Genomic DNA, 15621 nt, shown 5'->3' on the forward strand with positions numbered 1-15621 from the left:
ATCTATATATATATAGTAATGATGATTAAAGTTGTGATGAAACAGAATCTTTTTAGATCTTTTATTCTGTATTGTGACATGTAATTGAATGTAACTCATTATAGAAAAGAAATTGATTGGATTTTGAAATGTAGGCACTTCACTCAAAAACTGAGGCAGATGAAGGTGGTTAAGCGGACTAAATGATTGGAGAAGTTACCCGAGAGAAGTCTGTCATATTCTAGGGAAGATCCAGTTATGACATGTTGATTTAAAATTACAAGGTCAGAATTTTTAATTGAAACATATAAACAAATAAATTGTTCACAATATGCATTCAAAAATCGACTTTAAGCTGTTCATGAATGTTAGTACTTTTTACTTAATGGTTATGCTACATGATATTTTAGTCATTAAATTTAATTGAAAATTTAATTAAATTGATACATTTAATAAATTATGTTTTTTAATTAAATTTTTTATATTACATTTTACCTGCAAATGGTATAAATATTTTTCATATGAAACCAATTTAAATACAAAAGCTTTTTTTTATTTTTATAAGATTTCTTGTAATGGTTGTGTTATTATTTATATGGCTTGTATTTATTCGGTAAGGCAGACTTCATTTGCTGTGAAAGGCAAAACCTTATTGTATGTGTGCTTGAGTAAAGAGGCTTTATTTCCTCATTGGCTGCAGTTGCACCTTGTTTGCTGATGGATTCCAATCAGCACTACACTTTTCACACTCATTAAGCTCATCCATTAACACGTACATATGTACACTGGCTTCCTCTCCGTCTCTCTACATCTCGTTTTCACACACACACACAAGCCCAGCCTCTCAGTGAGAAGCCACTGTGAAACTGAATCCCGCCACTACAAGATAAGGCAGAATTACTGGAAGATGAACAATATGGCCGTTGTTAAGTGGCTGCCAGCCATCAGAACTACACCCACTGCGGAGAGAGTCCAAGGTAGAGTCCGCTTGAGTGAGCCTAACTCTATCTGATGTGAACTCTGACAGCAAGCCTGAAGGAATGCAGCAGTGTTGAGCGTATATGTGTGTTTTTGTGCATATATGTGTGTGTATGTACACATGTGTCTTGGAGCTGCACCAAGTCAACTGCGCATAGTTGACCTGTAACAGGAGAAGCAGAAGCCTGTCACTTTCCCAAATTGCTACTCAAAAGCTCTGACATTTCAGGTCAGAAACGGTGTTGAGGTACAGGTTGTGGTTTGATGGGTTTGGCCACATTACAATCATCAGGCTGTGTTGCCATTCTGCCGCTCAGAGCTGTCTACACTATAGTCATGTTGTCAGAATCCGTACCCTCAAACCATAAGGGAGTGCCAAATGTTATTTTTTTTAAGCTGTTTTGTGCCAACATGTAGATAGAGCTTTGTTGTTAATGGTGGGGAAAAAATCTGCCTTTAAAAGTCAAATAATTGTAACCACGTAACTAGAACCTCTGAATTAGCTTAACAGATACCAAATAAATTACACCCTCTGTTTAGGGGGTGTAAATGTTTGCATCTTGTTTAAAATATGCTTTTTATATTGTGGTCTATGGTATTAGCCACTGTAGGTGAATAAGTGCAGTCAACTCTGTAAAACTTTTTGCACTACAAGCCAGTGCTTTTCGGTTCATTGCATTGTCTGGGCCTAGAAGACACTTAATATTTAACAATATCATCAATTTGACTGCACTTACACGAACAAATGATTTGAAATTTGAAGATAATTTGAAAATTGAGCTGCATGATGATACTATTGTCTTTATAGCTGAATCGAATTTGTTTTTAACTGATGAATTTTACAACATCAAAATTGTTATTGAACTGAATTGAATCTAGACCGAACTGACGTGAGCTGAAAAACAACATCACTGTTTTCAGTGCTGCTGCTTATAGCTTGAATTGAACTTGTTTCATGATGAATGAACGTTACAGAGTTACTGAACTGAGATGAACAAACACTGAACTGACTGGAGCTGAATAATGACACTATTGTCTTTCTACAGCTGCTTTATAGCAGAATTTGGATTTGCCTCATTTTTAAAGTTTGCGTCTTTTGCATAATTGATTCTGTTACTTTCCTGGTTAATACTGTGAAGCTGCTTTGAAACAATCTCTGTTGTATAGTAAATTAAAATATGATTACAAATACCAGTCTGCAATGTCAAGCAACATTACAGACTATTTTGTACAGCCACACTCTTAAAAATACAGGTTCCAAAAGGGGGTTTTCACAGCGATGCCATAGAAGAACCACTTTTGGTTCCCCAAAGAACCTTTCAGTGAACAGTTCTTAAAGGGGTCATATGATGTTGCTAAAAAGAACATTATTTTGTGTATTTGGTGTAATGAAATGTGTTTATGCGGTTTAAGGTTCAAAAAACATTATTTTCCACATACTGTATATTATTGTTTCTCCTCTATGCCCCGCCTTTCTTTTTCTTAGTGTGAAGAACATTTTAATAATCTAAAAAACCTTTTTCCACTGTAAAGAACCTTTTGTCTAATGAAAATGTTCCATGGATGGTTAAGGTTCTTTGTGGAACCACTGATGACAATAAAGAACCTTTATTTTTAAGAGAGTAAAATAACTGGAAGTGGCTAAATCCAAAAGCCAGTTAAAATGTCTGTTCTTACTCTTGTGAATAGTGAAAGTGAATAGTATAGCAAAACATTCATGTGAATTAGCTATGGCATGATATTGAAGTTTGAGTTTAGCCTCTTATGTGTTCTCTTTATACTTTCTTTTGTGTTCTGTCTTTTTTCAGTTGGAGTGAATGAACGTTCTGATATGTAGATGCAGCACTTCTATCCAGTTGTTGTAGGACCCTGGGAGAGTCCAAGACTTACTAATAACCCAATTAGCCGTGATTTGTTACGACGTGGGTGGAGAGAGAATGAGCTCTCTTGACCTGTCATTCAAAGACAAATTAACCGTTGCTCCCATGATGCACTAGTGCAGTTGGCTTATGCTGAAAAGGAAGCTATCAAATGTCGACGCCTCTATTGTGGCGACAATTCCCATGGATTCCTCTGTAAAGGCTTCGGAGGTCACCTCTTGCTCTGAGAATCTAAACTTTCAAATGTAGTGTAAATTTATAGAGTGCCAATGATCAGAAGGAATTTAGAAAGTCTCATTGTACACAAGTTGCCTTCTCTGTAATGAAAAGTGTGTGAACACTTCAAATAATGCTTTTATGTAAATGATTTCCCTCATTCCAGTTTGTGATGTGCTGTACAAGTGTGCTTTCTGAGTGTATTGACTACAGCTGCTGTATGTTGTAGTGGTGATGTCATGTAGTCCAGCTGCATCTCATTGGCTGCTTGTCCTCCATCAATGAGAAGTAAACTGAACTTGTTGTTGACACTTTTATTTGCTTAATCTCTTTTCAAATCTGTTCTACTGCCCTGATAAAAGCAACATGATTTCACCCTACTAATAACTTTTATATTATTTGTATACATATAGTTTGTATTGATGTAAGTAGTAAAAGTCTCAGTCTTTCAACTCCAGTATTAAGATGCTTTATAAAACATTTTGAAACACAGCCTTTACTTATCTTACATTTTCTTTAAAATATGCTCAACATACACTACTGTTCAAAACTTTGGGGTCAGTTTTTGAAAGAAGTCTCTTTTGCTCATCAAGACTGCATTAAATTGATTAAAAATACATTAAAGGGGTCATATGATTTTGCTAAAAAGAACATTATTTTGTGTATTTGGTGTAATGAAATGTGTTTATGCGGTTTAAGGTTCAAAAAACATTATTTTCCACATACTGTATATTATTGTTTCTCCTCTATGCCCCGCCTTTCTGAAACGCGTTGATTTTTACAAAGCTCATCGGTCTGAAAAGCGAGGTGTGCTCTGATTGGCCAGCTATCTAGTGCGTTGTGATTGGCCGAATACCTCAAGCGTGTGACGGAAATGTTACGCTCCTTACCATACTGTGATGGCGTGTCCCGGCCAGAACGACAAGACAAAAACATTAAAACTAGGGCTGTCAATCAATTAAACATTTTAATCTGATTAATCACATCCTTTTTCTGTGATTAATCGCGATTAATCACACACTTCATGAAATTAAGCATAGACCATTTATCTTGTTTCAAATGTTTATTTTGTCATCATTGCTATATCCAGAAAAAAAAAAAAAGATTGAAGGGTGATTCTCAAACATCCATATTTTCTGCAAGCTTTTTTTCAAGATAAATTTAGATGACTTTCCAAAAAAGGACACTTAGAAACTCCAAAAGGACACCAAAGAACCAAATGATATAAAGGGAACCCATATAGCCTAAGCACATATGAAAGAAAAAAAATCAGAATTTTATAGTATGTGTACAGTGCAACAGCAAAGAGCTTTTTTACATTTTAGAGAAGCCAAGTTGCATACCGAACAGGACCACATGGAGAGGCCAAAAAAACCCTAAACCAATCACCTGCTGACTGCATATGTCTACTACAGTACACGGATCATTTCCTTTCCGTAGGCTATACAAAAAAAGGTGTGTGAATGTGGAAACAACGTGAATGTACGGAAATGTCTGTGCCTGTGCATAAATACAATGTGCGATCAGTGCGTCAAGAGCACTCATACACGCATTATTATAACGGACTCACGCATGCTTACTGTACTGTACGACTCCTGTACCGCAATCGTCTTTACCTTGATTGCAGTCTTCATCCAACAAAACTTTACTAGCGAGACTGGTTATCCAGTCGAGAAACCGTAGTTCGCGTCTCATCAGTGGCCATACAACGGTGGTGTTGACAATCCGTTCAGTCTGTACTAAACACAGCGCATGTGAGGGCTCGCGCTCTTCAGAGACAATCACAGAATATGACAGAGCTTGAGACTTTAGTCTTTGCAACTTTACAGATCTTCTTTATGCACCAAGAGCTTGTAACACTCCAAAGAGAAAGGAAAAATTGAAATTGCATCATATGACCCCTTTAAAACAGTAATATTGTGAAATATTGTTAAAATGTAGTATTTAGTCAAGTTTAGCAGCCATACTTCAGTCTTCAGTGTCACATGATCAGAAATCATTCTAAAATGCTAATTTGGTACTCAAGTAATATTTCTTACTATCAATGTTGAAAAATGTTGTGCTGCTTAATATTGTTGTAAAAAAACATGATAACATATTTAATAAATAGAAAGTTAAAAATAAATGCCTTTATTTTAAATATAAATCTTTTGTATCATAAATGTTTTTATTGTCATTTATGAACAATTTAATGCATCCTTGCTGAATAAAAGTATCAGTTTCTTTCAAAATCACTTACTGACCCTAAACATTTGAACAACAGTGTACTGATTCATTTGATAAAGCTGAGGTTCTTGCTAAAAGTAAAATCTTTATGTTTCTGTTGCAGGAGGCAAAACCCGACGTTCTTAATCTTTACATAAAGAGCACTCTGTCCTCCGTTAGCCATGCAGTACCGACAGGTACTTGGCAGTGACACATTATCTAATACCAGTCTCAGTGAGTCCAGCAAAGCGTGAAGTGTGACCAGCAAGCTCTCCCAGCATCCCATTCGCTCACAGTATCAACACTTAGGTCTTTTCCTCGGCTAGGTAACACATACCTATGGCATTTAGAAGAGGAAGTGGGTATTAGCGGTGGAAGCTTGCTCAACTGAAATCAAAGGCTTGTATAAAAGCCATGTATATTGACCATGATCTTGACTGGCTCCTCTAAACACATGAATAAACACATCTGTGTTTAATGTATGCTGAGTGTCTGAATCAAACTCCATTGGCCGTTTTAGGGTTTTAATGGTGGAGACTAATTACTTAATGAGTTTATTAGAGCTAATTTTCTGTGCTGTGGGATGTGAATTTAGCTTTCATCTGAGAACAAGAAGGTCTCTTATCTAATAGACTTCCACAGTCTGCAACAAAGAGACGGTCTGTTAAAAAAAAACATCCATGGCTGTCTGGTTTAGGCCCTGATTAAGATTATGACAGTTTCTGCTCAGGATGTAAAGAGCCAATCTTCACAGAATGTCTTGTGGCATTCAAGCTCTTTCCTTTCTTTTTTCTTACTGATTTAAACATTTAGTCTTATATATAATATTAGTGATTCGGGCTGATTTTCATATTTATTACAAATAGGGAAATTATATAAATGGGGACTTGTACACTGTAAAAAAAAGATTTTTTTGAAGTTGTAAATAAAGATTATTGGAGTATGTTGTACAAGAAAATATTTCAGTTTTTCTACTTTAAAATGTAATGTTGCATGTCATGTGTTACTTGCTGTTTGTTTGTAATTGTGAAATTTACTTATTTCTGCGCATACTCTGAAAAAAAGTGTACATTTACTATGAAACAATTTTCTGCGATATTGTTCTTTTAAAACATATTCCGATAATCTTTAGTTTATTTACTACCCTGAAAAACTGAATTAAATTAGCTGAAAGATTATGTTCAAATTATATTATTATAAACAAAAGGCAACCTGAAGCATTTAAACGTTTAGAAGAATTTAACTAATCAAAAATATTATTTATATTTTATAACTTTAAAACACTTCAGACTGTGTTCATTAAGAAATTCCTAATTAATCTGAGCACCTAAAACACGTTCCTGTCATCATGTTGGCCACAATGAAATCTTACCTGTCAGCAACTGTAGAAGACAGTGTGCTTTTAGCAAATGACTCTTGAACAAGGATTCAGATTATTGCGCCATTTTCATTTCAGAGCATTGACCCTGCTATTCTGTTTTCTTTTATTTGGGTGAAGTTTAGCACAGAGGCTTTTACGAGTGCCCATCTCTGGTGTTTGATGTTAAGGGCAGCTTCGGTCAATGTAGGCTCCTGGTATGTGTTGGGGGCAGGCTTGAGACAGGATAAATGTTTGGCAGGGAACATGTTCAGCCTCTTTCTTCTCCTCCAGGATAACATAAACAGTTTTGGCACAAGAAAGCAACGGTGACCCCAAGGCCAGCCTCTGACACAACCCATTCATTCACTGCCTACCTCTCTCTCTCTTTGTGTGTGTGTAGTATAATGTTAGGACCATGGGACAAAGATGATGGACCATGTGATCTGTAACAAGGGACATCTTGTACACTGATAATCCTGTAATCATTTGCTCATCCTCATGTCAGTCCAAAACTGACTTATTTTCTTCTTTTGAACACACACACACACACACACACACACAAAAATCCATACAAATGGAAGTCAACAAGGTCCAATGTTGTATTCAACCTCACTGATTTTCATTGTATCTACAAGCCTTTGAAATGTTCTTCAGAATGTCTTCTTTTGTGTTTCACAGAAGAAATTTGAGCCCTTCTTTGATGTACCATTAATCTAACATATTCTATCCCTATAATTATAAAGTCCTCAAAATACCCTGAGGAGAATCATTACCTAGTACATCATCAATGTTAGTTTTTAATATTCTGAAAAGACATTAATTTCCTGATGCACATGTTGTATTTATGATTTATTCCACCTCACACTATCCTTTGAGAGCACTTTGGCACAGAACAGAACCCTTGATTCATTCCCCCAAAAATATGCGAATTAAACACAGCCAGGAACGTCATCAGCTTCAGATGATTCACCGACGGAGGCTATTCTTTTAACACTCACATGAAATACTCAGTCACTCAGGCTACACCCAGTGACAACTGTAGAATAATATATTGCTGCTCATTATTACGCTGTTTAAAAAAACGGATGTGTTGTGTTTGATAAAATACACCTCTAAAGGAGTGATTAGTCAAGGGAATATTGTTCATTCAAATTGAAATGACATATTTAATTTCCTTTCAAGTTTAGATTTTGTATTTCAGGTCAAATCTTTGGCAGAAGGTTTCACTGCTATATCCTACATATGTGACCCTGGACCACAAAACCAGTCATAAGGGTCAATTTTTTGAAATTGAGATTTATACATATATTTATTATGAATAAATAAGCTTTCCATTGATGTATGGTTTGTTAGGATAGGACAATATTTGGCCGAGATACAACTATTTGAAAATCTGGAATCTGAGGGTGCAAAAGAATCAAAATACTGAGAAAATCGCCTTTAAAGTTGTCCGAATGAAGTTCTTAGCAATGCATATTACTAATCAAAAATTAAGTTTTGATATATTTGCAGTTTGAAGATGGTTTGTTTGCTGTGACGGTAGCCATTAATTTGAAAGCAATATTGTGGTGACCCTTTGAACGCTGCTGTAGAACTCATTCTGTGTTCTCCCCATGCTGGAATGATAAAAACAAGAGTTATAGGTCTGTTTATCCCGCTCTTAAAGCCCTGAGTGCATTATCAAACATAGAATGCATTAGGGTCAGTATTGTTAAAAGTGTTTTTAAGATCTAATAAATCCTGGTTATTTATGGAGCCGTGGTCACAGCGCTTCACCCCCCACCATCTACTTTAATTTAGCCTGAGCTCTGCACCCGTACCTGTGTGTGACCAAAATCCCAGCACTGTCTGATCTGATCCGACCCACATATGAAGGAAGCTTCCAAACTTTTGGTGACTGTGCAGCCATTTCTGTATCTTATGCAGAGGCATTTCTGCAAAGCCACTTTGTAGAATTCTGGACGTCTGTTTCCCTCAAATGCCTTGTATTTCCTTAAGACTGAGTGACAGAGTCTTCTTGTAGAGTGAATGCTGAAGCCATCGTGAACTCTGTTTTATAGTCTGCTATTGTAGAGTGGGTGGCTTTGACCTCCCTCCATGCCTTTAATGGGATGTGTGTGTGTGTGTGTGTGTGTGTGTTTATTCTCCTAATGGGAATTCATGATTTTTAGTATGTCTTCAGATGGGTTGCTTGATTTATTGTTCTATTGCAAGAAATAGGTAAACATTTTTCTGTAAGGTCTGTGTGAATATTAACACACACACACTCTGTGAAATTGGCAATACAGCTAAAACCCATTTACAACTGCTTATTTCTGGTTCGGATGATGATGACAAGTGGTCAGAGCTAAATGTAGCTGGATATGTATTGCAAAACATTCTGAGATCTGAGAACCACATTCAGGTTATCTTAAAATCCTGCACAGGTTCATCCTTGAATGCCTTCCTATCATTGCCTTACTTCCACTAGAACAAGCACAAGGTGTTATCTTGTCTATCTTGTCTCTTTGGATCTGTGTGTGTGTGTGTTTATTCTCCTAATGGGAATTCATGATTTTTAGTATGTCTTCAGATGGGTTGCTTGATTTATTGTTCTATTGCAAGAAATAGGTAAAAATTTTTCTGTAAGGTCTGTGTGAATATTAACACACACACACACTCTGTGAAATTGGCAATACAGCTAAAACCCATTTACAACTGCTTATTTCTGGTTCGGATGATGATGACAAGTGGTCAGAGCTAAATGTAGCTGGATATGTATTGCAAAACATTCTGAGATCTGAGAACCACATTCAGGTTATCTTAAAATCCTGCACAGGTTCATCCTTGAATGCCTTCCTATCATTGCCTTACTTCCACTAGAACAAGCACAAGGTGTTATCTTGTCTATCTTGTCTCTTTGGATCTGTATCAATAGCACCTGAAACCTACTATATAAAAACGTCTGTTCTTTAGCAGCGTATTTAGTTTTGCCTTCTTTTGGGTTGTGTGCATCCTTACTTAATTTAGTAAGAAAGGTTTGGGCTGTACAAGTAGCTAAAACACAAAACCAAAACACGTCAGGTATCAAGGTTACGTAAGTAACTGTTCGAGTCCGTCTTCTTAGAGAAAATCTGATTTAGGAATAAGTATCGCTGACCTTGAAATTTGCAGTATTTTGAAAACGGTAAGCACTCACAATTAGGTCGACGAAATGACTGAAATGACAAAAAGCTAACAGCGTTTTTTTTCTTAAAATTCACTTAAATTTAACTCGTGAATGAGTTTTAAAATATCGACTTGTTAACGAATAATAATATTTAGATGGCAATTTAATAAGCAGTAGCCTATAATTCAGCTCAATTTCCTGTGCATATTTGTGCTTACGCTTTTTCTTTGTGCGTTTGTGAATCTGCAATATCTTCAAATCACGCTCCGGTTCTGTTGAATGTATTGTTTGTGGTGTAACGGCACAAGTAAATAAAAGCTCACGCGATCCTGAACCATTTGCCTAGACACGTAAATTCGCTAAGGAAAAGGGGATAGGGCCTAATCATTTTAAAGATCTAATCTGACAACGAAAAAACGACATAATTTAGTCTAATTTTTTAAAAATCATGATTTACATTGAAATAGTTTTGCACCTGCAAAATGTTTTCTATTCGGCAGATTAGCTAATTTATTTAATTTATAATATAGAGCCCTATCCTTATTGAGGCCTAGGCCTACTAGATTTTGAACAAATCAATGTGTAGCCATTTATGTAGGCTATTTTTCCGCTGAAAGAAATTACTGTATGCTTATATAAATGTAGCATAGCCTAAGAAATGTTTTCTCCGAATTCTTTTTTGTGTAATAATTATTATATAATTTTAGGCCTATAATGAGTGCCCTACTACTAATAGCCTAATAATATAGTTAAACTCCACCTCTCCGTTTTTCTGTAGAAATTAAACCTTTTCATAAGAGTAGCATAGCCTATTCACGCATTTTACATTCACAAATATAAATAAAAATTTTCAGTGCTGATTTATTCTTTTGCGAATTGATGTGACAATAAATAACAATAACTTAATTTTGTTCAAAGACACGGTCCGCCAATAAATTTCACAACGAAAAAAATCCCATCTTTTAAAAATCGAGTCTTTTGAAAAGATTTTTTCCAAAAATGTCCAAAAACCACAGATAGCCTACAACAGTCATCATAACGAATAAAGAATATCCATTTCGAGGTCCCTCACTTAGTGTAGGTCTATGCAGAGTTTCACTTCCATCATTTCACTCCCAGTGTCACCACGGACTTGTTGACGGATTTTAGGAAAAACGGTTCCTCTGTTCCCACCCAGTGCAGGTTTTGCTATAGCCTATGTCTGATGGCGCTGTCCGGTGATGGTCATGGAATTTCCCGCGTCCTTGATATGAGCTGTTCTCATGATTTCCCGGGGAACAGACGAGCAGTCGCTCTCACGTCTCCACCGGGCTCGGTACCATGCTGTTCGGTGTGTCCGGTAACTGTGAAGAAAGAGACGTCACGTCGCTGCCAGATGAGTTTCCTAAAGAACCGGATTCCGAGAAAGAGACCTGAAAGTGAGAGACAAAATTAACTATAAATAAAAAAAATAGCTAGACATAATAATTATTATTATTATAATTATAATGATAGGCAAATCTCAGTCTGACATAGGCCTATACAGTAAAGTAGACTATAAAAACCATAAAAAATGTCAAAAGCAACTTTGATTTTTTTTTACACTCACCAGCTGTTGAAAGGCAGGTTGATCTAAGTCACTCTGAAGTGCAAATTCGCTGAGAGCTTTCCAGGGTGGTTGGTAAGTCTGCACTTCCACCGGGTGTCCTGGCACTGAGGGGTTGTGTCGAACTGGGCTGCCTGCAACCAGCGCAGTGCCCGTCATGCCCTGCAGATTCTGGACCAAAAAGTCTGCGATCAGGGACACAGCTCCAGACCATTTCATATTGGCATTTTAATAAGGGACAATGCATCACAAAACAGAGTTAGGCCTAAATCATTTTTATTTAATTTTTTGATAAATAAAAGAAAACTATAGCCTAATATATAAGGGCAGTTCCAGATGATATAGAGTTTAAAACATTCCCCAAACCACCCACAGTAGGGGTCTGTAGCTAATTTGCTTCAAGCCAACACTGCAGTCGAATTACTGACACAATTAAAATCATCTCGGCTCATAAGTGTCAGGCATCACTCAGAGCCGTACTGGTTAAGTCTGTTTTTTTCCGCACATCATGGTAAGCTAAATTTCTCACACTGAAAGGGCATTAGCAAGACACGTACGGTCTTATCGCCATGTTGCTGTTGTATCTGTTTCATGAGGATAGATCTCTTCTTGTCCTTGCAGCGCTTGTTTTGGAACCAGACTCGAATGACCCGCGGGCTCAGGCCTGTCATCTCCACCAGCTGCTCCTTCATGAGCGCATCTGGTCTCGGGTTTGCATTGTAGCACGTCCGTAAAGTGTGTAGCTGCTTTTCGTTTAACACCGTCCTCACCCGAGTGGTCTTCTCCGATTGCTTGTGCATGTGGTTCCGATGAGGAGTTTGCCGGACCGACACAGGATCAGCTGAACAAAAATGTAAAAAAAGAATGATTTAAAATAATAATTAAAAGAATAAGTTTGAAAAGAACATAAAATATGCTACTAGACAATATAAATGTCAAAAATAATAATGCCGTTGAAAAAATTACATAGGCATTTTGAATAAGAATAAACTCTTATAATAAATTTGGAAATTTAACTAGATAGATAGATAGATAGATAGATTTTACAAATATTCAGGACAGACATTTTTTAACTAAAACTTAAAATCCTCGAATGAATCTGGTTTATATAATATAGCCTAGGCTAATTAATTTTAATATCAATATTAGGCTACGTTTAATTCAGCCAATAATATACTGCACTACAGATATTATAATTATTAATTTATATATAAATTATGATTATAATTTATTTTGCAAATATGCATTTGCAAATTAGGAAATTAACGAGCATGTTGAGTCTATTGTAGCTCTCGGTGTCCTGCCGCTCAGGCTTATCAGTGGTTGACTAAACAAAGTTATCAAGCGGATCGGCCTGTAAGCTAATATGTAACAACATTACACGATTCCTCCCACAGTAGCCTATACAATTAGGCCTGCCTTTCAGTTTAGCCTATGTGCTCAGTTCCAAAACTGACCTTAGGCTAAATAAGGCCTAGCCGTTCCGAATAAATAGCGCTAACCGTTCCAAATAATTTATTTTTGTTTTGTTTTCTACTACTATAATTTCTACACGTCCGTGTCCGATACGACTGTAATAATATGTGACCCTGAACCACAAAACCAGTCATAAGGGTCAATTTTTAAAATTTTTTAGATTTATACATCATCTGACAGCTGAATAAATAAGCTTTCCATTGATGTATGGGTTGTCAGGATAGGGCAATATTTGGCCGAGATACAACTATTTGAATATCTGGAATCTGAGGGTGCAAAAAAATCAAAATATTGAGAAACTCGCCTTTTAAGTTGTCCAAATTAAGTCATTAGCATTGCATATTAGCCTACTAATCAAAAATTAAGTTTGGATATATTTATGGTAGAAATTTTACAAAATATCTTCATGGAACATGATTAATATCCTAATGAGTTTAGCATAAAAGAAAAAACGATCATTTTGACCCATGCAATGGCTATTGCTACAAATATACCCGTGCTACTTATGACTGGTTTTGTGGTCCAGGGTCACATATAGGCGTAAGTCAGTTGGTTGCCATGTGCTACTGACCTGCCATATGCAGTCCTCTGCTTTTGATGTGTCCCGGACTGAGAGGGCTGCTGCCTGATCCGCGCTCCAGGGCCAGACCATGATCTGCTCGACACAACAGTTCCTCGTCCCGGACGGAGAACTCGTCCCCGGGCAAAAGCTGCCGGCTACACACCGAGCAGCGGAAACACTCGATGTGATACACACTGTCCCGAGCTCTCATGACCAAATCACTGCTGCTGAAGCCCAAAGTGCATTTTGCGCATTTTATACCGAACAGTCTGTTGGATGTAGAATAGAAAAATAATTTAATTTGTGCAGTGACGAAACCAAGCAAGTTCAAGCATGCTTTTTAATTCCACTTTAATTTAATTTTACAGTCTGTTGCCAGATGTTTTGGTCATTATAAATATGAAACACATATGCGACCAGATTTATTAAAAATAATTCACACTTTTCCCGAAAGAAACCAAACAAACAAAAAACCTACCTTACATAATCTCTCTTGCAGTACGTTTTCCCGTCCCGTACGAAGCAAGTGCACTTCTCGTCCAGGTATTGGTTGCACTCCACGCATTTCAAACAGGCTGCATGCCACTCCAGGTCAGGGGAGACACGCAGAATATACTGGTCATGGATCTGACTGCCGCAGCCTACACACATCGCAAGTCCGGACTTCTCTGAGCATGGAAAAGAACATTGTTTTGAGCTCTTATACAGGAGTTTGAGAGTCGAGAATTTAGACTATAAGTATTTCATAAAAATTGAAATCATCGAGGTTTGTTGGCTAACTAACATTGGGATAGTGAAAAGATCAAGACAGTCGGCTATTTCTCAGATGACAGATATACTGCAGAAGCAGTAGCAGAAAAAAACAGTAGGCTTAATCATTAACATAATCATTTTTTTTTTTCAAATGCAACAACATTGAATCAAATTTAAACGCTTAATTTTAAACATAAAGTAAATTTTTGTAGGGCATATAGTTTTTTGTTTTTTCACAGAAATACATACTTTTGGAATGATCCCCCATATCATCCAAAAAAGAAGAGCTGAATATTATATCCACCATACAGGTTGCCTGAAGAGAAGATTGCTTGTTGAAACAGGAAGAGAGAAAAGGTAGTGTCCGCTCCCGGCTGCCCCGCAAACTCAGTCCAGTGTGAGGAGAGATGGAGAGGGGGGTAAACGCAGGAACAGGGGCTGATAGAGAGCGAGAGAGAGAGAGATTGCTGTCTGCCGCACGAGACGTGACGTCAGGCGCAAATCCGAACTAAGACGCGTCAGTAGGGGGCAACAAGTCACAGTGCACCCGATATTGATTCGTTTCACTCCCTAGACATGATCAGGTAACTGTGCTTGTTGTTTCAGAAAAATATAAAAACATCTTAATTTGCTGCGGGAGATTATTAGACGTGGGGAAAAAAACGTTATTTTATTCAGGGTGTTTCAGTGTAAGGTAGACTATGGTTCTTGGATTCACACCATACCTTTAGGAAATATGAGATCTATCATGTCAAGTGGCTCATTAGTATCGAAGTAGCCTACTATCAGGGTGACATATTGGTTGAAAAGCTAAACCCACAACCCCAACAATATCTTATAGACTATTCATTTAAGAAAACAAATCTGAAAACAAGACTGTAGTATGCCTATTTTTTAAACAGATAGGCTAGATCAGTATAATAAATGGCAGTGATTATTTAATATCTAAATAGGCCTATATAAATCGTGTTCAGCAAACTGGACTGTGTCTAGATTCTGTAAAGCTTATTCTTGACGAAATTATGCCTACTGAATTCTGAAATCCAAAATCCCAAAGGCCTGTATTTAATTTTGTTTGCTGTTTTGAATTAAAATGTTTCATTTAACCATTTCTAATTTAGGCTAAATTTTTAAAATGAGATGGACTTATAGGCTATCTTATTGCTCATTTGATTGCCACAGTATAGCCTAAATAAAAGAGGTACAATTTAAGAAAAAATTGTATGCTTAAATATGGGAAAATTAATCTCTCATCCATACTTTGATTAGACACCGAGTGCAGTCACTAGCACAGTGATGAAAGAGTTCATATTATGGCCAATTGCCATCAGCAGCCTACAAATAGGCTAGAGCTAACTGGAGGAAGAAATAAAACGTTTTAGAACAATTTAATATTTTAACGTTATTGTAACCTTAAGCAGTGCTGACATTTCAAACTGTGTCATTCAAAACTATTTCAGTTTTTCAGACTTTAAAAGG

At 36.7% G+C, this 15621-nt stretch overlaps 1 protein-coding gene across 2 annotated transcripts; it reads right to left on the reverse strand.

The window, feature by feature from the left end:
* Nucleotides 1-10799: 10799 nt before the first annotated feature.
* On the reverse strand, nt 10800-14467 carry isl2b (ISL LIM homeobox 2b). 2 transcript variants are annotated; one of them, XM_016566132.1, is made up of 7 exons: nt 14392-14467; nt 13868-14057; nt 13399-13658; nt 11909-12192; nt 11355-11522; nt 11043-11178; nt 10974-11006 (listed from the first exon to the last, which is right to left on the reverse strand). In XM_016566132.1, exons 1-6 carry the CDS (start codon nt 14447-14449, stop codon nt 11062-11064), a joined length of 1077 nt encoding a protein of 358 aa, XP_016421618.1. In that variant the 5' UTR covers nt 14450-14467; the 3' UTR covers nt 10974-11006; nt 11043-11061. The 2 variants fall into 2 exon arrangements, with proteins under 2 accessions (XP_016421617.1, XP_016421618.1); XM_016566131.1 differs by having other exon boundaries at nt 10800-11178.
* Nucleotides 14468-15621: the final 1154 nt, after the last annotated feature.

The sequence above is a fragment of the Sinocyclocheilus rhinocerous genome, unplaced genomic scaffold (genome assembly GCF_001515625.1).
Source record: "Sinocyclocheilus rhinocerous isolate Xijiao unplaced genomic scaffold, SAMN03320098_v1.1 scaffold19, whole genome shotgun sequence".
Classification (NCBI taxonomy): domain Eukaryota; kingdom Metazoa; phylum Chordata; class Actinopteri; order Cypriniformes; family Cyprinidae; genus Sinocyclocheilus; species Sinocyclocheilus rhinocerous.

Excerpts from the sequence above, each read along its gene's own strand:
- isl2b (XM_016566131.1), bottom strand. The coding sequence starts at position 14,449 with ATGGTGGATATAATATTCAGCTCTTCTTTTTTGGATGATATGGGGGAT. Across the intron at positions 14,058-14,391 it reads TATGGGGGATCATTCCAAAA|AGAAGTCCGGACTTGCGATG; the intron begins GTATGTATTTCT and ends TTCCATGCTCAG. Across the intron at positions 11,523-11,908 it reads AGCAACATGGCGATAAGACC|AATCTGCAGGGCATGACGGG; the intron begins GTACGTGTCTTG and ends TTTTTGGTCCAG.